The 24583-nt window shown below is 35.1% G+C and overlaps 2 protein-coding genes across 2 annotated transcripts in view; both read right to left on the minus strand.

The window, feature by feature from the left end:
* LOC123557964 (alpha-N-acetylgalactosaminidase-like) lies at nt 1–6799 on the minus strand. The gene is made up of 9 exons (XM_053544347.1): nt 6663–6799; nt 6153–6319; nt 5593–5767; nt 4957–5131; nt 3754–3848; nt 3318–3479; nt 2664–2861; nt 1078–1176; nt 1–375 (listed from the first exon to the last, which is right to left on the minus strand). Exons 2-9 carry the CDS (start codon nt 6302–6304, stop codon nt 211–213), a joined length of 1221 nt encoding a protein of 406 aa, XP_053400322.1. The 5' UTR covers nt 6305–6319; nt 6663–6799; the 3' UTR covers nt 1–210.
* A 248-nt stretch (nt 6800–7047) lies between these two features.
* The window catches only part of LOC123557965 (CUB and sushi domain-containing protein 3-like), a 70090-nt gene continuing 52554 nt past the window's right edge, over nt 7048–24583 (minus strand). Inside the window, exons 38-54 of the mRNA XM_045349798.2 lie at nt 23741–23914; nt 21904–22077; nt 21331–21504; nt 20818–20991; nt 19590–19763; nt 18403–18570; nt 17436–17609; nt 16154–16327; nt 15640–15810; nt 15146–15319; nt 14701–14874; nt 13832–14005; nt 13529–13702; nt 12625–12760; nt 11676–11740; nt 11225–11280; nt 7048–10995 (exon numbers count right to left, since the gene is read on the minus strand). Coding sequence (XP_045205733.2) covers nt 10948–10995; nt 11225–11280; nt 11676–11740; nt 12625–12760; nt 13529–13702; nt 13832–14005; nt 14701–14874; nt 15146–15319; nt 15640–15810; nt 16154–16327; nt 17436–17609; nt 18403–18570; nt 19590–19763; nt 20818–20991; nt 21331–21504; nt 21904–22077; nt 23741–23914 — 2558 coding nt within the window. The 3' untranslated portion in view covers nt 7048–10947. The remainder of the gene's footprint in view (nt 10996–11224; nt 11281–11675; nt 11741–12624; nt 12761–13528; nt 13703–13831; nt 14006–14700; nt 14875–15145; nt 15320–15639; nt 15811–16153; nt 16328–17435; nt 17610–18402; nt 18571–19589; nt 19764–20817; nt 20992–21330; nt 21505–21903; nt 22078–23740; nt 23915–24583) is intronic.

The raw sequence follows: 24583 nt of genomic DNA on the forward strand, positions 1-24583 counted from the left end.
TGCACATTATAGATATCTACTATCCTTTGAAAAACTTAAAAACGCCGTTTTCAAGCAAATTAATTGGTTTACAAGCACTGACATAGTTCTGTCATGTGATCACAAGAATCCTTGGTTTCTTATTGAGAAATGTGACACTGGCCATCCATGATAACAGTATACGTATATGCCTTTGAGTGATAATAAATAATGATTAAACTTTCATGACCATTAACAGTCGAAATAAGCAATTCCCATCCACACACCTGAAGGGTCTACACTGGCATTAATAATATCGTGGGGTTTCAGAACTCCGATAAACTTTCCCGTGAAACCTTCCGTCATGTTGTAACCTTCTGCTTCATTCAAACCTAGCTGGTACAGCGGCATTCTTACCTGCAATAAAAAGAAGCATGAAGAAGATATGTGAAAATTCTACGGAAGCCAGGTTTTCAAAGTTTGCATCACGCCATCAAGTTCTGTTAAAAAAGGCCATGTTCTATTAGACATGTCTGACCGCATCCTGTCACGCTATTCAGAGGTACAGATACAACAGGCTGAAGATGCTGAAGCTCCTTCATGCAATGGAACATAGTAACGCTTTAGATGCAATCAGCTCTCTACATTAGATGCCAACGCACACACTTCCCACACCATTTATTTCACGCTATGCTACAAGCAAAGCTTGCTGATAATAGGTTTACCAAGACTAAAGATATTGAGTGGAAACCATTTTCTTATTTTTGTCATCAGTGACCCAAAATACAAGCCAAAGCCAGTTCTTTATATAAACTTGCAACACGAAGTTTTATGACAGTAAGTCGATCCTTACTAAAGCTATAAGCTGGAAACCACATTTTCTTAGATTACAGACCATTTTTCTATTTTTTGTAACTGCTACCTTGACCTTGATCCTTGAAGGAAAATACATGACTGGACCTCATAATGATAAAAGGGCAAATAACCCGAAGTCAGCAACGTTCTACGCTCAGGCACAACATTCTACGCAACCCAGACTTTCATTTTTGACCTACATCTTTAAATAGCCTTTTGAAAGAGGTATTTTTCTCGTGAAAGGAATAAATGTATTATACGAACTTCAAAAGGAGCGCCGCCATCATTTAAATTCAGGAAAGCAAATGCCATTCCTTTGTCATCGAAACCTAAGTTTTTAGTCCAAACTTCCATTGCACCATTCTGAAATGAAGATATATATCTTAAGATAGAAGTATCAGTACAGAATAACACCAGTATCCACAAAAAAAAACTTTATGAATGGACACCGATATTTTGTTTCATCTATTGCTTGACAGTTTTGTACTCGTCGCTCTAAACAGTTCTGTTTTAACTTGGTACATATAAAATTCGGTGTTGTAGCACGCCTTGCTTAAGAGCGTTTTCCTGTTTAAGCTGTCATCAAAGATAAATTGGGAAACAACAGTTAAATTTTGTACCAATACCGAATTCGTCGTCCGCTATTTTTCATTTACTAGGAACATAGAATGATAATGCAAATAAGGGACAATATGTAGAGATTTACCCTAAGCCTTCTTTACGCAAGGGGAACAATCTAATTATATAGTGAAATTTTTGAGTGAACACCGTTTCTTAATCCTAATCCTGCCCATGTTATATCAGTGCAAAGGAAAAGTAACCTATCTATGATAAATGTCATGTATAATTACACAGTTATACATCTAACAGATCTAGACTTGAAATTGATTTCTTCGATTTTCTCATATTTCTAGATATTTTTCCCATACTTTGACGCATATGTATGGGTAGTTGAGATTGTTCTCTTTCCAGCAGTAGCCATTTCAACATATTTCACCTTGTGAAATTCTGTGGGTTTTGACTTTTTAAAAAAAATCGTCTGTTTGTTGACAAATTTCACCACAAAAATGTCCTACTTTCCCCAGGGCAATCAATTATTTGATCTTTACATAGTTTTGTATTCAGGTTGCTAATCCATGTGGCAAATAGGCATGCTTTTTTCATGGTTAGAGGTAAAAAGTGGGTAGTTCGGATGAGGTACTAGGTCAATTGTCACCTAAGTCTATCATAAAGTCTTTGCGGAGTTGTCTCCATTTTTTCCAAATATTTCATCCGGGATCATTTTTTTCTGCTCAAATAACTCTTTTTCAGGAAATGATATTTTAATATTTTTTTCAGTCGTTGTATTCTGATGCAGTTAACTTCACATACATATAATATAGATAGCTCCTACTTGAAATTTTCAGTTACAATGCCTACAATATGCCCTCACGATTGATCTCCCTTGCTCCAATATTGTTTTATCGTATGATTTTTATTTATTTAATTTGTTGGGTTTAACGTCGCACCGACACAATTATAGGTCATATGGCGAATTTCCAGCTTTGATGGTGAATGAAGACCCCAGGTGCCCCTCCGTGCATTATTTAATCACGAGCGGGCACCTGGGTAGAACCACCGACCTTCCGTAAGCCAACTTGACGGCTTCCTCACATGAAGAATTCAACGCTCTGAGTGAGGCTCGAACCCACATCGATGAGGAGCAAGTGCTTTGAAGTCAGCGACCTTAACCACTCGGCCACGGAGGCCCCCTCATCGTATGATATATCCTCTTATTTTTAATTCATGGTCATTTAGCAATATAGATTTATACACCCTGTAGGAATGTTTTAATTCACAATGTTACTCACCTTCATTATTCTTTTCCCCTGTGTTCCGTGGGAGTCCTGATTCACTCTGATGAGATAATCATTCTGTAACAAAGCCTTTGCTTCCGGTTTTACATTTCTGAGATCTATAGACATCAACAGCGGAGCTGACATGATGGCCCACATGGCCATCTGAACACGCTGCTGGTCATAACTCAATCCATAGTCCCCTACTATGATCTGAAAATTATAAAATAACAATGTAAAACCGAACTCCGGCTTTGATTGAGCTCAATATTTTAGTCAAGTTGACAACCCACTAGTTAACACCAAGTTATTTTAATTGAATCAATTTGGAGTTTGCTCTCTATAAAAGGCAGCACAATTGTCGTATGTCAAACACTAGATCGTCAGTACATGTTTTTTAGCTTTCGAAAAAATAATCCAGATTTGTATAAGGGACGTAGGCTATTTCAAACATGATGTTTCTTAAATAGTTAAAGAAGTCACATTTCGGCTCTATACCACAGAAATACAAATTTGTATTATACTTTTTTAAATCACATTTTATTACAACCACAAGATAAGGGAGACAATAATAATATATAGTTTAACATGAAAAGCTGACCAAGATCAGTTGCCATTTCTTAATTATAAAATAAATCAACTTTACCACTGTTAAAAGGGGAAACTCACCATATCCGGGTCATTGTAGTTTCCTGGACCGGCAACAAGGCTGAAGTTGCCTGTATCGTTACCATAGAACTCAATAATACCTCGCACACTATCCCAGGAATCTTGTATATCAGCGTAGTTTCGCCATATGTTACAGTAACTGGCAATTTTCTTATAATCTGGCTGAAAATTAGATAAAAATGCTATCTGTAAGAAAAAATATCTCAACGAGTAAAATTTTCTAAACTTAGTTTGCAAGCCAACTTCCCAAGACATTTTAGACATTTTTAGAAGAAACAAACGAAAGGCTTTTGAAAGCTGCCTCTCAAATATGAAACTGAAACACCCTTATTAACTTCAAGATCACTTATAATTTACTGTTGTAAAATATCAAATTTTAGACGACATGAATGAAATTCTTTAATAGAAACAGATAACGAAATAGAAAGTGAATTACAATTTTTCCATAGAAGACAACGTATGCAGGCCAGCTGCAGGAATACAACATTGGTCGTCCAGTCTGGTTCAAGAAAAATGACATGGCTGGATAACCTATAGCAGACAAGAGAAGATAATTTAATTTCTAATCTTTTTAAGTATAAAGCCTATAAGCTGTATCAAGATAGTCAGTGTCCTAGTATCAAGTTATTGGACCCGAAATGGCATTCGGGAATTTCCGTAAGGTTACGTATGCTTGCATGGTGTTTCGGTATTTTCCGATAATTTACGAGTTCATACCGAAGAATGCTGATATCGCAGACAGACAGTACGTTACGTTCAGTTAGATTACGTCGCTATTTGCATATCATAACAAGTATCTCTATCGCAAGTTTTTTTGTTGTTGTTGGATTTAACGTCGCACCGACACATGATAGGTCATATGGCGACTTTCCAGCTTTAATGGTGGAGGAAGACCCCAGGTGCCCCTCCGTGCATTATTTCATCACGAGCGGGCACCCGGGTAGAACCACCGACCTTCCGTAAGCCAGCTGGATGGCTTCCTCACATGAAGAAGACTACAATGCATACAATAGGGTTATTGTAATAGTAGCTCGATCTGTGATGCTGTATTCGGCTCGAGTGGAGTTTGCCAGATCGGATCTCACGAGGCGCGCAAGCGCCGAGTGTGAGTGTTATCCGTCCTTGTAAAATCCACGAGAGCCAAAAACAAAATCCCAGATCTAGCTACTGTGTTGTAATGACCCTTTTATTATATACCTCCACCTTTGAGTTTGTTGTTTTGTTACCGAACGAAGTTTAAATGTTTGTCGATGTTAGAAGTTTTAGAGTGCGCTATTTATAGAACTGTGTGAGGTCATGCATACTAAATGAAAGTAGTCCGGCAACATACAATACAAAAGGTACAATACAGAAATTTTTCTGCCTGGTCATATTTACTTGTAAAATACAAGCTGTATTTTTGACAGAATTTATATAGGTATATAATATAGGTATATAATAAATACTAGTATTATACTAGCATAACCGTATTCCATATCAGCAATGTACGAGTAACAGCCATCTATTTTACCATATCTATTTCCCATGAGGCAAACTTATCTTTTACACTTACCATATTCCATATCTTCAATGTTTGAGTAACAGCCATCTATTTTACCATATCTATTTACCATGAGGCAAATTTATCTTTCACACTTACCGTATTCCATATCGTCAATGCCTGAGTAACATCCGTCCAGTTTTAACATATCTACTCCCCATGAGGCAAACGTTTCGGCGTCTTCTTGGAGGTAAAACTTGCTACCAGGGTAACCGCCGCAAGTGAATGTTCCAAAGTCTTCATAGATACCAAGTTTTAACCCTTTTGAATGTACCTAAAGGTAAAAAAGTATTTAAACATTACACAGGGTTCACTAACGGATATATGATTATATACTTGCAATGCAATGTTTGAACGTTAATTAATGCAAGCTATAAAATGAAAGTATGACGAACTAAATAAGCAAACATGGGGCTAATATAACTTGTACAGTTAGCATTAAACAAAAGCTATTTAACATGACATATTTGTACACACTGATTTATTTAATGTATGTATAAAGTACTTTCATTATAGGTCAATATAGGAATTATATACGATACACGAGTGTAATAATAGTTGACAGAACGATTTCTGTTACTTAACATGAATTAAAACATCTGGTCCACTAAAATAATTGACTTCAAATTCACTGATATCATTAAATTTATTTATAGAGATTCACGTAATGTATTGTTGGTCTGCTGGTAAAACTGATACGCAGAAAGCGAATGCCCTCCTTTAAATAACACTCACATAATCAGCAAGCCATTTTATTCCGTGAGGAAATCTTTGTCTATCAGCCACCAAAGAGCCATTAGCATCCCGTTGTTTTTCCATCCAACAATCGTCTATATTCACGTATTCATAACCTTTGTCTTTGTATCCCTCAGATACCAGCAAGTCCGCCATTGTCATATACAATTGTTCACTTATAGATGTAAAGAAAAATAAAAGAAACAGTTTATCTTTGAACAGAAGCAAAATCTATTTGAATATATCCAGTATTAAATAGTTATTAACAAAACGCAGTATAAAAGAGGGCAGCAAAACACAGTGACTGTCACTATTCAACGGGTTCTAAATGCATCAACTGTATGAATTTTCGGACTTCCCATTTTTACTTTCAAGATACTTTTAGGAGTACAAATGCTTTCACAAAGTATTCTCTAAATAGAGAATAAGGAATTAGAACCAGTCTACTCGTCATTAGTTCTTACCCGCTTACATGATAGAAGAGAGATAACTTCTGGAAGCACAGTGAAAATAAGTCAGCAGTTATTTCCCTTAAAATATTAACTTGAGACAATTCATACCTGATACAGTTGTCTGGATCATTTTCACAGTCAATGTTACATCTGTATCGTTCCCATGACACCCAACCCATGGGTGGTGTCAGAGCCAAACCATTGTCAAGCCCTCGACTCATTACACACAATGAGGCAAACAATAAAACTCTCACAATCATTGTTAAAGATTTGAGCTATAAATAGAACATTGTATATATGTACATGTATACCTTTTGAGGAAGTAGGCCTATTACAAACATTTCACGCATCATGATACACTTGAAATTCAAATACTGAATGTATTATTGTGAATGCAAGTTACAGCTGAAACGATGCATAACTGCGATCTTGTATTTCTTGATATTGTTTTTCTTTTTAAGATATTTTTTTTCACCAAGAGCTATAATAATTGCAACTGTAAATTAAAATAATATTATGCTTGAATAATTTGTAATATTGTAACAAAAGGGTTATTAAAACGTGCAAGTATACTTAATTTTTACAGTAAATTAAATAATTAATAAATATACCACTTACCTGTTTGAACTCCGTTTTATCAGAACAGTTGTCTCCTCACATGACTGATAGATCTGTGTAATCTTAATAAAGTCACTTATCAGTGTGTTTATTTTCTATCTCAGTAGCAAGTTTGGACGGGCTCTTAAAGTACGCATTATTTGACAATGAAGTTGTGAAATATAATCACCAAAATGTAAATTAACCAAAATAATGTGATCAAGTATATAATTAATATAACTCGGACGATTTTAATCATAAAGTAACTATATTAGCTACCTTTTCCTCAGCTGCTTAATATGGAACGCCAGAGCTGTCTTAGGTATCTTCTTTGTTTAGAGTAGTATCTTCTCAAGATCCTGTTATGTCTTGTTAATTACTGTGTTATCATGTTCACTTGCTATGGTATTATGTCTAACGTATGTACTTTTTTTGTCAGAGTGACGCATTATTTTGGGTAAGGGGTGGATAAAGGGGCGGGTTATTGAGGAACGTGTAAAAAGCGAGGATGATTATTTAGCAAGGAAAGTCACGCTTCAAAAAAACGCAGTATCCCTATACCGCAAACCACAGCAGCGAAAACACACATGTACACAAGACAAACACTCTCTCACACACATGCATACACAGAACAAACAAACAGGCAAGCAGAAACATTGATGCACCGTCTAGGGACTGCTGGGTGGGCATCTAACCTCACTCATGAGGGGTAGGCGTAAACGCAAGGGGAATGGGGAGGGGGGGGGGGGGGGAGAAAGAAATAGCAACAACAAAGAAGACAATATATGTAACATGAAGCTTTCATCAATCAAAACACACACGCACTAATGTACACATGCACGTACGCACGCGCTATTTTGACATTAGTCAGGCTGAGAAGGAAGCCATTTGCATGAAATAGTTTTAAAAAGAGACATGTACGGATCCAACGAAAAAAACAACAAAGAATATACAATGAGCTTACTACATATATTATGATATTTACGCCGCATTATAAATTTGGTCAACTACTTGTCTTAAAAGTTAGTTATTTTTTACATATTCATATTTATGCCTCCACCCTTCTTAGAAGGTGGGGTATATTATTTTGCAGATATCGGCCGGTCGGTCTGTCAGTCGGTCGGTCCGTAGACCAATCGGTTTCCGGATGATAACTCAAGAACGTTTTGGCATAGGATCATGAAAGTTGATAGGAAGGTTGGTCATCACAATTGATTTTAAGATCAGTTGGTCAAATGTCAAGGTGACAGACACCCGGAACTGTTAAACAGTTTCCGGTTGATAACTCAAGAACGCTTGGGCCTAGGATAATGAAATTTAATAGGGAGGTTGGTCATGACCAGTTGAGGTTAGTAGTTCAAAGGTCAAGGACACAGTGACCCGGAACAATTAAACAGTTTCCGGACTTAAACTCAAGAACGCTTAGGTCTATGATCATCACAATTAATATGGAGGTTGGTCATGAAAAGTAGATGCTCCCAGTTGGTTTTGAGGTCAGTAGGTCAAGGTCACAGTGACCCGGTACATTTCAACAGTTTCTGGATGATAACTCAGGAACGCTTAGACCTAGGATCATGAAAGATGGTAGGAAGGTTGGTCATGACCAGCAAATGACCCCTATTGATTTTGAGATCAGTAGGTCAAAACTCAAGATAACATTGACCCAGAACAGCAGAACATTTTTGCTAAATAATTAGAGAATGCTTTGGTCTAACATCACGTTTGATACGGAGGTCACTTATGACTGGTAAATGACCCATATTATTGATTTGAGGTCAGTATGTCAAACATCCAGTGCACAATGACCAAGCTATTCTTTGTGCAATTACTGAATGCATCAAGGGGAGCATTTCGTGTTCTACGAGCTCTTGTTTCTTTTGAAGTTTCTACTTGATTATCATTCGACAGCAAAAGGAGTTAACCCTTTTATAATTATGAAGGGAAGTAATTTAACATAAGTATAAGAAAAGACTGTGAGACTGTGATCAGTCGTATTGTAATTGCAATAACATTGTTCTGTTGAAAAGCAACTATTTTCTTCTTTCATTCGGAAAAAAAAGGTTTAGCCAAAGGTCTTCCAAACTGATTATTCAAATTATGACATTTTCTACTTTGTCAGTAAGAGCTTGGTTTTTGTTAAGGTTCTTATCCAGAACTTGTACAATAATCGTATTGCAGTCAGTAGACTTAAATTGATAATTTATGGGGGAAAAAACATGGTAGAAACTTTTATCACTTGGTCGTTAATGTTTTGTGTAGAGAGTGTGTTAATTCGGCATTAAGAGATGCAAGCAATACATAATTCGATCTCAAATCACACAATCTATTTCTACACATGAAGATATTTCATTTAAAATGCACGTGATATTTTATTGTGAAAATATCATCGTTTTTAGATTATTTTTTTCTGCCTTGAAAACGACACACAGAAACATTTCCATCCGACTAAGATACACGAACTGCTAATGTAGATTACATGACATTTGTAATGTATGTGTATAATAGAATACAGCTAAGGGATATGACACAAGTATTGATATATGAAACTTTGATAAAGATGAGCATCCAGCATACTGATAAGAAGATCCTTTGGAACACAATGTTACAGCCCGTTTTGTAATAAAGTTGCAAAATGTATTTATTATATATTACAATGTGAAATGAACATCGTAAACCGTTTTGTAATAAAGTTGCAAAATGTAATAAAATTTCTGCGTGTGTGTAAAACGCATCAGTGTCATGTTTTTAAGTTTCACTATGTGAATAAAAGTGAAGGAGGTGAAGATGTCATGTGTCTTACTTTTGGCAATATGGCTTTTACTAATTATAAGTAAAAGAAGGCAAGTAGTTAGCAAATCAAAGTGAACATTCATTAAATCATTGAAAATGTTATAATTATTACAAAACGGGTTGGAGTGTTAATTACAATGTGAAATGGACATCACAACCCGTTTTGTAATGTTGCAAAATGTAACAAAATTTGTGAGTGTGTAAACGCATTTATGTCATATTTCAAAGTTTCACTATGTGAATAAAAGTGTAAGAGGTGCAGATGGCATATGTCTTACTTTTGACAATATGGCTTTTACTAATTATATATAATTATACAAAGTAAGTAGTTAGCAAATCAAAGTGAACGTCCATTAAATCAATGAAATTGTTATAATCATTTCAAAACGAGTTGCGATGTTCAGTTCACATTGTAATAAGCACTCCAACCAGTTTCGTGAAATTATTACGCCCGGCGTATAACCGCCCATCGTGTATAAATAATGTTAAAGCACCGTTTTGCTATAAATTATTTCTTAATTAAAACAAGCTGTCGAATGAAGGAACCATGACATCTTCACCTCCTTCACTTTTATTCACACAGTGAAACTTAAAAATATGACCGAAATGACATTTACACACAGTATGAAAGTTTATTACATTTGCAGCTGTATTACAAAACGGGTACCGATGTTCAATTCACATTGTAATAAGCACTTCAACCCGTTTTGTAATAATTTTTAAAAAATCATTGATGTCATGAAAGTTCATACTGATTTGCTAACCAGCTGCATTTTTAGTGAAAAATAATGAGTTAAAATTAAATGTCAAAAGTATGACACATGACATTTCACCTCCTTCACTTTTTTTACACATGGTCAAACTTGGAAATATGACCGAAATGACATTTACTCTCACTAGGAAAGTTTTTGTAACAATTTCAATGATGTTCATTTTGATTTGCTTACTGTTTGCCTTCTTTTACTTAGGTATAATTAGTAAAAGCTATATTGCCAAAAGTAACACACATGGCACCTTCACCTCATTCACTTTTTTTCACATAGTGAACCTTAGAACTATGAAGTAAATGCTTTTACACACATTCAGAAATTTTATTACATTTTGCAACTTTATTACAAATCGGGCTGCGAGGTTCATTTTACATTGTACTTAACACTTCAATCCGTTTTGTAATAGTTATTACAATTTCCAACTTTATTATAAAACGAGTTGTAACAACACGATGTATTTTGATTGTGTATTCATAAGAGGTAATAAAATGTACAATATCCCTCATGCCCTCCTGAACGACATTCAGAATTTACATAACACATATCACCAGACTACTTGACCTTTTTGTTTTTGTAACAGCTGACCGACTCAAAGGTTTAAACAATCTATGTACACCGTTTCTTTTGCAAAAATAAGTTGAAAATATATATAAAACACATTAATCTTCAATTTTTAACAGAGCTGTTCCACACGTTTTTCACTTTGACGTTTATAAAAAGTCTTAACATTCGTATAACGTCTCATATCAGGCTTCGTAGATACCTGATGTTCTTGACAAATATCCTGGAGTCATCTGAAACAGAATATTTTATGCTTATATTTCTGTTACATGGCTGCCTTACGTTTTGTGATGATTACACTTTGTTACCAACATAATTATTCTAAAAAAAAAAAAAAAAAAAAAAAAAAAAAAAAAAAAAAAAAAATATATATATATATATATATATATATATATATACTAATATTCGAATGCAATGCGTTTTTACATTATCGTCATAAGCATTATGTAATGATATTTTTACCCGCAACGAAAAACTCCGCCAATCACTTTGCCGAAAGCTAGATCCATGGTACCCATCTGTAAAAGATATTGATAAGAATTACTAGGTCGCACTTAAATTAAACGCAACAGGCAATGAATTAGGGTTCATGTTGAAAAAAAAAACGTTCCCAAACATAAGTAACTACATTATTTTCTTTTATTTTCAAAGAACTCTGGTTTTAACATTTGAAAAACTGAAAACGTAAGGTATAAAGCTATTATTGGATATAAAATCACGGCAAACATTTAAAATTACAAAGAGTAAAGACATCTATAATGCTACAAAGAAATTAAACGAAATCAAGAATGTATCAATACGTTTTAGAACGTATACAAACTCGAGGCAATAAACAAGAAAGTAAAAACTCTAGAGCATATGTGTCATTACTTGTTAAGATTATTAGTTTTACCAAAACAGTACCAATACGTACTGTGATGCTGCCAGTTATCTGTAAGTTTGATGTCATCCATATTTATACTATTGTCAGCAATATAACTGAAAAGAATTATGTGTTTTTAAAATCTGTCTTGTAAAAATTAAATCAAAACTGAAAAGAAATGAAGCGGTAGAGATAGATCTCCAGCAGAACACTCGGACAAGGCGTGGTAGAACTACGTTCATTTTGCAAGCCAAATTGAATACATCCTCACACGAAGAGTTGTATATGACTCGAATCCATATAAGAGAGGAGCAAATGGTTCGACCTTGACCTGTCGAGCACTTTGACCGCATAACAGAGGTTGCTGTATTACTCAACGTAAACAATACGCACTGTATACTTTGCAAACGAGTTTTACGCTTGTAGTGCTGTAAACACAAAATGGTGTTGTCGAAATTCAAGAGATTTAAAGCCTTTCAGGTAGGAATATTTCCTATTCGCCCACAGTTTAGGTTTTAAACAAGTTCATTTCCACCAAGTTTGGTTTAGAATAACACTGAAATTTAATAAAGTCGGTGATAATAAAAGTTAGGTGTTGGTTAAAATGCAAGAAGAAAGGAAATTGTCTGTATTATTTCAAAAGCGTTGCAACGGTTTACTACCTTCTATGTAATATTTCTGTTTATCTAAATGAGCATCTTGGAAAAACCTTATGTCAATAAGTTCGCACATGTACCACTTGTTATTTTCAGAGTACTCACTTCTTATGGATTTTTAAAAGAAATTATTTTTCGCCAAAATGTGTGGGTTAGTCCCTTTAAGTATAAACACTGTTTTATAAAGCAAATAGGAGAAATTTGCGAAAGGGGTATGAGGAACTTATCTAATTTAAACATAGTCAAAAACGATGTTACACCATAAAGACGACAGCTTTACTTCTACCACATTTTCTACCCGTGTTTTCGGTTGTCAACAGTGTAAGAAGAATTAACAATTGTACCTTGTCCCCTGTTTTCCTTTTCCCATCACTCTTGATACTGTCACCGCTATTATGCTTACAGCGATTACGAAAATAATAAAACCTGTGCTTCCACCAATGATCCAATATGCTGCTGCTGCAGCAGATGCAGATGTTGCTAAATAGAAGCAAAATAAATCCATTGATATAAGGTGGAAATATTGTGCAAGAACTGGCCTTTTAGACGCAGATCGTTCAACCTATTGACACAACGTTGCCTTAATTCCAGAGTGACGTAAGTCAATTTTTGGCAAGATTGAGATTTTAGTGTCATTAGGTATATCTCTAGGACCTCTGTATGATGGTGAAAATATGGCCTTTTAGAACTAACCCAAACAAGCTAAATTTTAGTTCAACAATACTGTATGTAGTATAAAGTCATTGACACTCAAATCTTTAAACGTCGTTTCCCAAAACTATCAAAAAGCAAGTTACGGCACTGTGGAAATACGGCGACGACAAATCACATTTCCCAGCATGACAATGTTCTCAAACAATAAAACAATTTATCGAAATGCAAGTAAACTGAATACGGGCTTTTTAAAAGCGTATGATGTTAAAGATGCGGCAGTAAATACCACTGTGAATCAGACTATTATAGTACAGTTGAATGTTCCAATTATCCCAAAGGACCAGAAACTATAACAGCACTGGGTGCAAGTAAGGGCAAACACAACACGGCACTTAAAAACAGCTGTTGCGATAGTTAATAAAGTGTGTGAAGATCATTTGGAAGCATAGAACACAATTAAATCTCGGTTTAATCTGTGATAGCATAATTGAAAGCTCTCCATGACCCTAAATGACCAGAAAATATAACACTGAGTCCTAGTGCGGGAAGACTTTTACAATTTTGTTATATGAAAATATAATTTTGCTGGTTTACTTTTTATATTGCACTTAGGAGGGTTGTCGCTCCAAGATCCATTCTCCAAACAATTGGACATGTTTGACCCCAACATTTCATATCCATTGTCACACGAAAAGGTTTTAACGGATCCATAAACTGTACTTCCATTAGACACCTCTCCATTTGTTAGATTACCAACAAGCCCACAATCTAAAGAAAAGCCAGAATATGATATAGACATACAGAGAGAGATATTTTTGAATGAATTTATAGTTGTAGTTCATTAGTATACATCGTGTAAAATTATTATGAAATACCAAAATATATAAGCTGCATTACCTTTGATTACACAAGATGGAACTTCATCACTCCAACTTCCATTTTCCGTGCATTTCAGATGTGTTTCTCCGACTAGGTCATACCCGGAAATACAGGAAACAACAGCGGTAGCTCCATATGACATTGTCGTAATTGATACATCTCCATTTGCTGGCGCATCTATGTTGTTGCACGCTGATAAATCAAATAGATAATGATATTACTTTCTTGGAAAGTGTAATCTATATTAATTTTGTTTAAGGTTATTGTCAATTATGACAAAATGGGATGCGTTAGATTTATCTCACATGCGCTTCGATTAACATCAGTTTGCGGCGAGTGATTCGGAGTCAGCGTTCAATATCCATTTGATCAAGTACCACAGCTTGCAATTTGAGTTACCGTAGCCATATATAGTAGGACAGTGTCATTCGATGCATATCAATCAATAATTAGTATATCTACGTCAAAACTCAAAATATGAGTATAAAAACGGCAGCAACATTCTATATACTCCCCCCTCTCTCTCTCTCGCTCTCTCTTTCTTCCTCGCTTGGCGCTCAGCATTAACAGGATAGTGCTTGGACTGGTCAGCCTGGTGTCAGTATAATGTGACTGGATGGGGTATCACGCCACGTGTCTACGGCGTGATATTCCAGTGAGGCAACACTATAAAGTTGGGCATTGTGCTCACTGCTACAAGTAGACACCGTCGTTTATATGAATGAAAAATTGTTGAAAAAGACGTTAAACCCGAACACACACACACACACACACACACACACACACACGCACGCACGCACGCACGCACGCACACACACACACTCTCTGTGTGTGTCCTTCTGTATATCTATCCTTCTCAAAGAAAATAATTTAATGTAGGTAAGAACCTTTTATAATACAATCCGGTACACTGCCATTCCAAAGTCCATCAGAGCTACAACGCATCAAATTTCCACCGTTCATGTTGTAACCATTATTGCAGGAAAACCTCGCAACAGATTCGTAGGTGGTATTGTTATAAGACACATTACCATTTGTTGGTGATAACGGTTTACCACAATCTTGAAACAAACATGATTGTACATATTTGAAAGTAAGAATGTTTCTGGCAAGCATTAGTGCAAAGTTGATACATATCTATAGTCTGTAATTTCTAATTTTATTAAATCTGATTGAAAAAGGTAATTGTATACAGACTGGTACCGGGGAAAACTAATTTAACGTGCAAAGTTAACACTTGTCTGCAAGAATCTATCGTACCGTTGAAATGTTTACCAATTATAAAGATAAAACCTAACATAATATGAAGATCATGCAGATACTTTACAATACCTTTTATTTCGCATATCGTTTCGGTATTTGACCAAGTTGAATTATCTAGGCATTCACTTAGTTGGTTTCCATCGCGCCAATATCCATCATTACAAGAAAAGATCGCCAGTGCTCCATATGTGTTTGAAGACATAAAAACTTTTCCATTTTCCGGCGATTGCAATTCCCCACATTCTGAATATGAAAACGCATCTACTGCTTTTATTCTATTTTAATATCGTTCTGCTAGTTTCCAAGCACAATTGAATTAATACAGCAAACATACGTTCTAATATTTTTATAATGCATCTCATGTACAGTTGCTTTATCTATACATGTATAAACAGGGGATTATATCTTGATTGTTTGAGGCAAGTTTCACATTTTCCATTGAAATGTGAAAATGACCAGTTCCTGACCTTCAGTAATAAAAGGCACTAAGTTACTCTCAACAGCAATTCAAAAATATTACAGCATAACAATTGCTAAGGTTTTCTGAAATATTTTGGAAATACTTTTGATTTTGCACATGGGCCGATTTTGCCACATTCCGTCACTTGAGCATTCGATGGTTGGCTGCCCTATCATGATGTAGCCGATGTCACAAATGTATGAAGCACTTGATCCAAACGTTGTTGCAGTAAACTGGAGTTGGCCGTTAGTTATAGGCACGGGATCTCTGCAATCTAAAATAAAGTTGCCAATATATACATATTGGAACTTAAAACATGTATTCTAAAATGGTAGTGAATCAGCATTCGAGCAAAATCCCGATTCTGTACTTTATATTTACTTTTATTTTCCTATAATATGCAAAGGCAAGCGAAGTTTTCGACGAATCTTTACGATGGACCTCAGACATTTTAGAAGTTGTTCATTATCAAAACATATTATGAAAGTTTGACATGTCCAGATAATTGTACAATACAAAACTTGTGAAAAAGTGACATCTACTGGCTAATAGTGAACATCATGTCATTTTCTTCAGCTAATTTAGTGGACAAAAGATCCACAAAAGGATATACGTGCCTTTAATATTACAAAGGGGTTCTAATCCATCCCATGTTCCATTCTCCAAACATGTTAACTCTACTTTACCAACTAGATTAAAACCAGTTGCACAGGAGAAAGTAACGACTGACTTATATTCATCAGACTCTAAAGATTTGAATCCATTCTCTGGTGTGTTTGGATAACCACAGCCTGAAATGAAAAAAAAAATCCAATTTCGGATGAATATGAGGAGCCAAAATATCCTCACTTTCAATAATACTTGTCAGTAACATATTTAAGCTGAATATTGTCTCAGAATTTCTACGCATTTTCTTTTAAGCATGATGTACTTCATTTCATTGCACGTAAACATAAGGGTATAAGCTTAGCGTAATTGAATATTAGAAATCCCGAGGCAATCATGTATGTTGATATAAAGCACTCGTCGAAATATCAATACAGGGAATTATTTCAAAGCCGCGAATAATAAATATCACGAAAAAGAAACTTTGTAACGTAAACCTGGTACTTGTTTTAAAATAACTCTTTGGACATTTCTCAAGTAGAATGTCCTCCTTGTTTCTAACTTTAACCTATTTCATTTTGGTAAAGTTAATGCAGAAAGAATCATAGAAGTATCATTCTTGTAATATGTTATTAATTTGGCCATTTGCTCTAAGAGATGTTGTACTTGTTGTGGACGAAGTTGGTGAAAAAGGCCGAGGATTGTATTAGTTTTCGAAATCTGACTATGCCCAATTTCATCTGAGCTGGCTTGTGTTAGTTGTTTCATTGAACCCAAGATCACATCCAGAGATTTGTTTTACCAAGCTTCCAAGTAAGCATTTTGAATCTTAAATAGCAACTTAAGTTGTTGTTTTTTTGACAAAAACCCTTTCTGCTTAGCTCAATGAGAACAGGGCAACGAATCGCTAGGTCATGAGTTCGATCCCAAGTTCTCCGTGAATGTTTGATAATAGACATTGTGTCAGAAGTCATTTTGTCATCCACTTCTGGATCAGGCGAAGTTTGTAGTTACTTGCGGGATCAGGATAACACTAGTACAGACTCTCAGAACACTGGTTTGGTTAACTGCCCACTGTTACATTAATAAATTACTGTTGAAAAATGACGCTAATTCTAAACAAATATATAGGAATGACTTATTTTGTTGGGACATGGTTATTCATTTCATTAAATCAATGGAGTAACTTGGTGTCAAGTCAATATCAAATATAAACATTCGGACTGACAGGTCTATTGCATATGATTTGACCATAACAGATAACAACACGGAATAAACATATATTAATTTTACTTCTTATTTTGCATTCGGCCGATCCGTTAGTCCATGTTCCATCATGCTGGCAGGTTTTATTAGAAACTCCTTCAAGATCATAACCAACATCACATTCAAAAACGGCTAGGGATTTGTAAGTTGTACTTGAATAGGAAACTGACCCATGATCTGGTGCGTCTATTGATCCACAATCTGAAACGTAATAATAGTAATATATTTCGTCCTAGGGGTGAGTGAAAAAGTACATTATTTAATTAGTCCGTTTAATTTTCTTCTTTCAGTCCACCATTTGACGGGGTCTCATTGATCATTCGTATCTTTGGATTTGTTCTAAAGAATTCTCGTTGTGTAGCAAGTGAGCTAACAGCGAAGGATATATCCTGTTTTATGATTATCTCACAGAAGTATTATATGTAGAATAAGTTGATGTCAATTCTGTTCATGCTTTTAATACATCATTAACGACATGCTAAAGGTTAAAGACAAACTACATATTTGGGATGGTAAAAAGTATGAAGGGCAAATTATTTTACTAAAGGAGGGTGGAATATATAGAGAGACTGACGGTAAAATGTAATTATAATAAACAGGAACTAGTCCGACGGTAAAGGACGGATCTTGAAACTGGGGAGGTATAAAGGCCTTAACAGACTGTATAACAACGTCTCTAACAACCAAAATGTTTTGAATATATTCGGAAGAAAACGTTTGATTATGACTTCGAAAGACCGCAATGTTACCTTATTGTTTTGCAACTAACAGCTACTACTACTTCTGCAAATAGATATCTATTCTTTTTTAATCAGTAAAGTAGTAATTTTCTTATCCGTATTTGTGTCCGTGTGAAACTAGTCAAAAAACCGAACAAAAAAGTTGTGTACTAATTATTCAAGACAAGAGAGTAGAAATTACGGACACGGATCAAAAATCAAGCGCATCTTCAAAAAGTCCACAGGCATTTGCAGCAAAAACAAATTAAATATACCTTTAATGATACAGCTGGGTTTACCATCCCATGTACCAGTCTGAGAGCATTGAAGTGTTTGTATGTCAGGAGTATATCCAGTATTGCATATAACAGATGCTGTTGACCTGAAAACTGTTCCCTCTGTTTTGACTCTACCATTTTCAGGATGTGTTAAGGTACCACAGTCTGAAATTTTGTAAAATATACCTAAATAATAATTGTTAGATAATTTTTCGGAACGACCTCATTAAAATTTCATATCTGAGAAAATATTAATCACAACCGCTGGCTTGTGCAGAAACACTACAGAACAGTAAGAGCAAAGTTATAGGCCTTTTGATACGGACTGTTCTGTGTTGTATGTATTCAAGACAGTAAACATTATGAAGACATGAAGCTTTGCTGGATTAAAGTTCTCCACCTGCAGATTAAGTAGTAAGAGCAGAACTACTGCTCTAGTATTTGATAGAATGGTAATTAAAGTATAAAATATTTTATCTTACAAAATGATTGCATATATTTTAACAATAACAAAGGTTAAACTTAATGGAGGTGTAAGTATTTATACGTTTCAGTCATTTCTGATCACTTTTAAATCAATTCTTCGAATGACCTAAATATTTATGCATCCAGTACGCAAAACAACTTCATCATGCAATTTTAATAACAGTTGTGTTTTAACAGATGTACATTGCAAAATATGTAAATTTAAAGAATTTACTCATCATATGTAAATACACAGCTTTTATAGATTGATCTGTTCATATTACACTGTGTTGGAAATAGTATTAATGTGTATTTAGAAATATGGAAAGTATCCCGTTCATTTCGTGAAAAATGTACCACCTCTCTAAAAGACACAATTATGAAAAATAAAGCGCGGACATTAACCATACAAACGATTCAACTACTGGACATTTATCCGACATACTTCCCAATTAAGGTGGAACTTTACATATTTTCGGTAGCGATTTCGGCATTCTCCGTTTTTTACAGAATGTGCGCATTAAGCTAATTCTAAGTTTGAATAATGCCAAATTGCCTAACGAGAATACGTAAACTTACTACGAATGTCGTTTTTTATTAAGTGCCAGTATCTTAAAGGCCTAAACTGAAATATATATTGGAAGAAAATTACTGAAAATTAATACATGTATTACTTTAATATAACGACAGAATACTGCCTTTGTTTAAGCGTTTGTTACCTTTAATTTTACATTCTGATATATTTATACTCCAGGTACCGGTGTGTTCACAAATCCCTTCATATTCGCCTGTCAAATCATATCCTTCGTCACATGTTACTGATACTTTGGATCCATAGGTAGTTGAACCGTAAACTACATGTCCATTATCTGGGCCAGTAAGTGGTCCGCAGTCTTAAAGATATAAAACATGGAATCTATACGGAGATCCCTTTGAGGTATAGGATGCAGCATATTTGGTTTGATCGAGTCTGTTCTTGAGAGGTAATGAAATGTGCAATGCCTTCACACTCTTAGCACGGATGGATTTAAGCGGAGTTCTGTCATAGATAAACCTTGAATGGACCCCATGAAAACATTTGTTCAGCAGAAATAAACATAAAAATGAAATTTCATTCGAGCGCTTACACAGGTTAGCATATTGTTCCTCATAAATATGATAGCAATGAACAAATTCACAAATTCCGATAACTTCAGTCTTATCAGGTTTTATACTTAAAACATTAAAACTCATTTACGATTAACACTATTTCATTCACAGTTTATATTTTCGATCTGATAAATCAGTAAAACTGTAAGAGAGCATTTGGAACATTAGAACGTAACCAAACAAAAATAGCTGAGACGGTTTGATTGAGTCTGTTCACGACAGGTAATAAATTGTGCAACACCGCTTACGCCCCTTTGCACCTGCTTAAACGGAATTCTACCATTGTAAAATTGAATGTACTTCATGATCCAAGAGGACCAGAAAATAAAATAACAATGAGTCTAAGTACAGTACTAGAAACTGTTTACAGCCACCACACGGTACTTAAAGGCTGCTATTGAAGTTATAGATAAATCTTTTTGACCATAAGAAATTCATTTGGAAGCATAGAAAGCAACACAACAAAATAATAGCAGACTCGGTTTGATTGAGCCCATTCCTGAGGGAATCGGCTTAAGCGGGATTCTGTAAGAGTAACATTGTATGTTCTCGATGATCCAAAGGATCAAAAGATACAAAAATCACTAAGTCAGTCTAAGTACGCGGATACTTTTCACATGATAAATGGCTGTGTGTATACAGTAGATATCCCAACTGACATTCATGTGCTAAGATGTACAAAGCAGTGACTACTAATGTTTTCAGATGATACATTTCTACAATTTCTTAAATGTGTACTTGATAATTATAAAAAAAGTTTTCAAGAAAAAAAAAAAAAAAAAAAATGAAAATATCAACCTTTGATTTCACAGACTGGCTCCGTGTTACTCCAAGATGTATTTATTAAGCATTCCCGCGTATCGTTACCAACAAGTGTGTAACCTGTATCACACACATACATAGCAATATCTCCGAAATTTCTGGACTCGGCAATAACTCGTCCATTAAGGGGATAATGTAGCGGCTCACAATCTGAAAAAAGTCACATTCTAACATGTCAACATGTCCATGAATGTTTGATTTGTTTTCAGTAAAATACTTTTGTATTTCCAATTGTGAAATAATTCAAAGGAACTTGACAGACACGTATATAACTGTAGTTTACCGTAAGAAAAAGAAAAACAAACATATTTGACAAAGTTAAGTACTGTACACGAATATCAATATTTAGCTGGTTGCTTGAATGTATTTTATAAAAGAACGGAATCATATGGCAGTAATATCAATGGCTGCATAATATCATAACATGACTAAAGTCCAAAATTTACCAGATAGCAAGTTGATTTATAAAAATATTAAAGTCTGGTAAACCTGTCAATTCGCAAGTCGGGTCATTCCCATCCCAAATACCATCTTCTTGACAAACTCGTGTAACATCGCCAAAAACATCATATCCGGTATCACATATGTATACTGCTACAGCGCCGTATGTAGTTGAAGGTAAATAGACAGAACCATTTGTAGGTCCACTCAGCTCACCACAGTCTGAGTGAATGTTGATAAATAAATATATATTATCTTCAGTTTTGTGCAAGTAAACCATTCTACTTTGCAGAGACCGCTTCATATACGTACTGCATTGCAACATTATTGTAGGAACATATTGTAGATATTCAGTGAAATTTATAAAAGAGGATAGACCGGGACTTGTTGGGACAAATTTAGCATGTTTAGTCATAACTTTGCTTACTACTATCATACAGACTTATAGCAGCAATTATTTAAAGGGCTATTTTTTACAATGAAGAAAATATAATACAATTATCCTGTTAATTATTATCGTAACTGGAAATTATTTTATGAGGTTCTGAGCTGGTACCAACTTAGCCCGGTTTCTTATTTATAAACTTTTTCCATAACATATCTATTTATGAGTCACTTTACCTTTTACAACGCACAAAGGATTATCATTGCTCCAGTTGCCTGTCTCAAGACATGTGCGTGTTTGGTATCCATGAAGTGTAAATCCAGTGTTGCAAGAGAAATTCGCCATGGAGCCGTAATATGTATTGCTTATCAACAGCTCTCCATTTTCTGGGTTTGAAAGATTTCCACAATCTGCAAGTAATGATATAACCTGTGACAAGATCCCTGTCAGGCTACGAGTTATATGACCTAGGTGTGTGCCTACGCCTTTAGTATTTTGAACAATAAAATGGGTCCAATCGCTAAGGTGACTATGTCACAGACTAGCTGACAAACTATGTAGAGTGTGCTTTGTTAAAACGTAGAGCTGGTGAGACCTATATATCTCATATATAAAATTTTTCCCTGGCTACCTTGCCTAAATGATTTGTGTACCAATGATTCATAAATGATTGTAATTATGAGCTAGATAATTTCAGGGATCAGGCAAATCACTCAATGTTTCAAACTAACGCCCGTAAGCTAATGAATATCAGTTCAAACTCCTATAGGCTGGAGATACTATACTTGACTAGTCCTTTAGTTGAAGTTCCCGTCAGATAATGTCTTTGATTCAACAACGTACGAGCCCTATCGCTGTTCAGCCTTTATTGAAGCTGCAACTCAATATGTTTGCCCTGGTTCCAGGATGCTCAGTGCCTATATGCTATCACTTATAGCATTCAACTATCATACAGGCATAACTTCGATAGCTGTACTTCGCCTATAACGCTGAACCTCGTCTATAAGCTGGAACTCTCCTACTGTCTTAGTAGATTACTGTCTCTGCCTCAGCTTTCCGATGCTCAGCCTATATTTGCTATCGTCTATAGCATTCAAGTACCGTTAAGGAAAAACTCGTATGCGCTAGCCCTATAGCCCTGACAGCGTAGTTGCAATAACTTTCTCATCAAGGTACCGGTATAAATTATCAGTTGAATCCTCGATGTGTCTACATCAATCGCTGGATACAGAATGTATTCTCTGTCATCCGTCCACCTATTTATACCTTAGCAGAAGTGAGCTTTGATTGGTGCTATTTGTAGAAATTGTTTCTGATTTTTCCAAATTAGTGCATAGTATTTTACAACGGGTACTTACTTTAACAAATAGTTGTATATAATATAATGTGTGATGCTGGGATCCAGCTATCACTGTAATAAACCCAAATCGTTCATAAATGACCCAAATCCTATTATCAACCGCAATTCAAAAATAATTATAGCAATCGAGTCAATCATTATCTGTGCTTATGTGTTATGTTATCAATATATCAAATATACAAATTATTCTGACATTCCCCTGGAAGCATAGAACGTAACAAAGCAAAGTAATAGCGGACTCGGTTCGGTTGAGACTATTCATGAGAGGTAATGAAATATTCAATATCCCTCATGCACCCCCTCCCTACGCAAGCACGGCTTAAACGGAATTTTATATGTAGTAAAAAATGAAATCTCAATAATCCCAATCGACAAGAAAAAAATTACAACACTGCCTCCAAAGTTTTGTTTTATTGAAGATACAAGGTTTCTGATATATCTTAAAAACGTATTGAAGTCACAAGGAATTTCTTATGAACTATTATGACCAGAAGACTGTAACATTAATGCTTAACTAACTATACAAAAATTTATCAATTGTTAATATACCAGGTAACTTTGTTTCTCAATATATCTATCAACTTCAGATTGTATATGTTGCTTAGTGTTATAAAAAACGCTTGGATGATTTTCTTCGCATAACTTAGAAGTTAAGCCATTTTACAACGATAGTTTTTAACAAAGTATGCTCTCTGATTTTTAAGCGGTCCTACCTTTTATAACACACTTAGTTTCTGTATTATTCCATTGACCATTCTCGGTACAGACAGAAACATTTTCTCCTTTCATGTTATAACCGACATCACACAAGTAGTAGATTACCGATCCATATGTGGTATTGTCAAAATATATTTCGCCATTTGAAGGTATTGATGGTACTTTACAATCTTAAATGAATTTAAGTTAACAACTAGAGCTGCTTTTGAGAAAAGCGCATGTCTCCCACAACTGCCTAACCATCTAAATAGTAATTCAGTCTTTATATACTGTTTACACTACAAATATACGTTTGAAGAGTAAAAAGGCTGGTTTTGGGTAATTCAAGGGCCATAAATCTTAAGTGCCTCGGCCGATTTGGCTTATGGTCAAACACATTTTGTTCAAATTTGGTGAAGATTGGACTTTTAGGGCATGCACATAAATCACCCCAAACGGACCCCTATACTACTAATGATTTTGGGGTGTTTTCGGTAATTCAAGGGCCATAATTCCGAAGTGCCTGGGCCAATTTGGCTAGTTATCGAACTTGGCCGAGGATTTATAGGCAAACACATTTCGTTCAAGTTTGGTGAAGATCGGATGAGAAATGTTCGACTTAGAGTGCGGACAAGCTTAGGGACAGACAGACATACAGACAGGAGTAAATCAATATGTCTCCCACACCACTGTGTGGTGGGAGACATAATAATACGTTTTTGAATAACTTACAGATAAACACATTATCAGTAATTACTCTACCATTCTATAACAGCATCATGCAATTTAGTTCATGTTGGAAAGCAAATGGCTAACGAATTCGACAAAAGATGATATACCAAATTAAGTTTGTATTACAA

The sequence above is a fragment of the Mercenaria mercenaria genome, chromosome 5 (assembly GCF_021730395.1).
Source record: "Mercenaria mercenaria strain notata chromosome 5, MADL_Memer_1, whole genome shotgun sequence".
Lineage (NCBI taxonomy): Eukaryota > Metazoa > Mollusca > Bivalvia > Venerida > Veneridae > Mercenaria > Mercenaria mercenaria.

Excerpts from the sequence above, each read along its gene's own strand:
- LOC123557964 (XM_053544347.1), bottom strand. The coding sequence starts at position 6,304 with ATGATTGTGAGAGTTTTATTGTTTGCCTCATTGTGTGTAATGAGTCGA. Across the intron at positions 5,768-6,152 it reads GATCCAGACAACTGTATCAG|TGAACAATTGTATATGACAA; the intron begins GTATGAATTGTC and ends TACATCTATAAG. Across the intron at positions 5,132-5,592 it reads TAAAATGGCTTGCTGATTAT|GTACATTCAAAAGGGTTAAA; the intron begins GTGAGTGTTATT and ends TTTTACCTTTAG.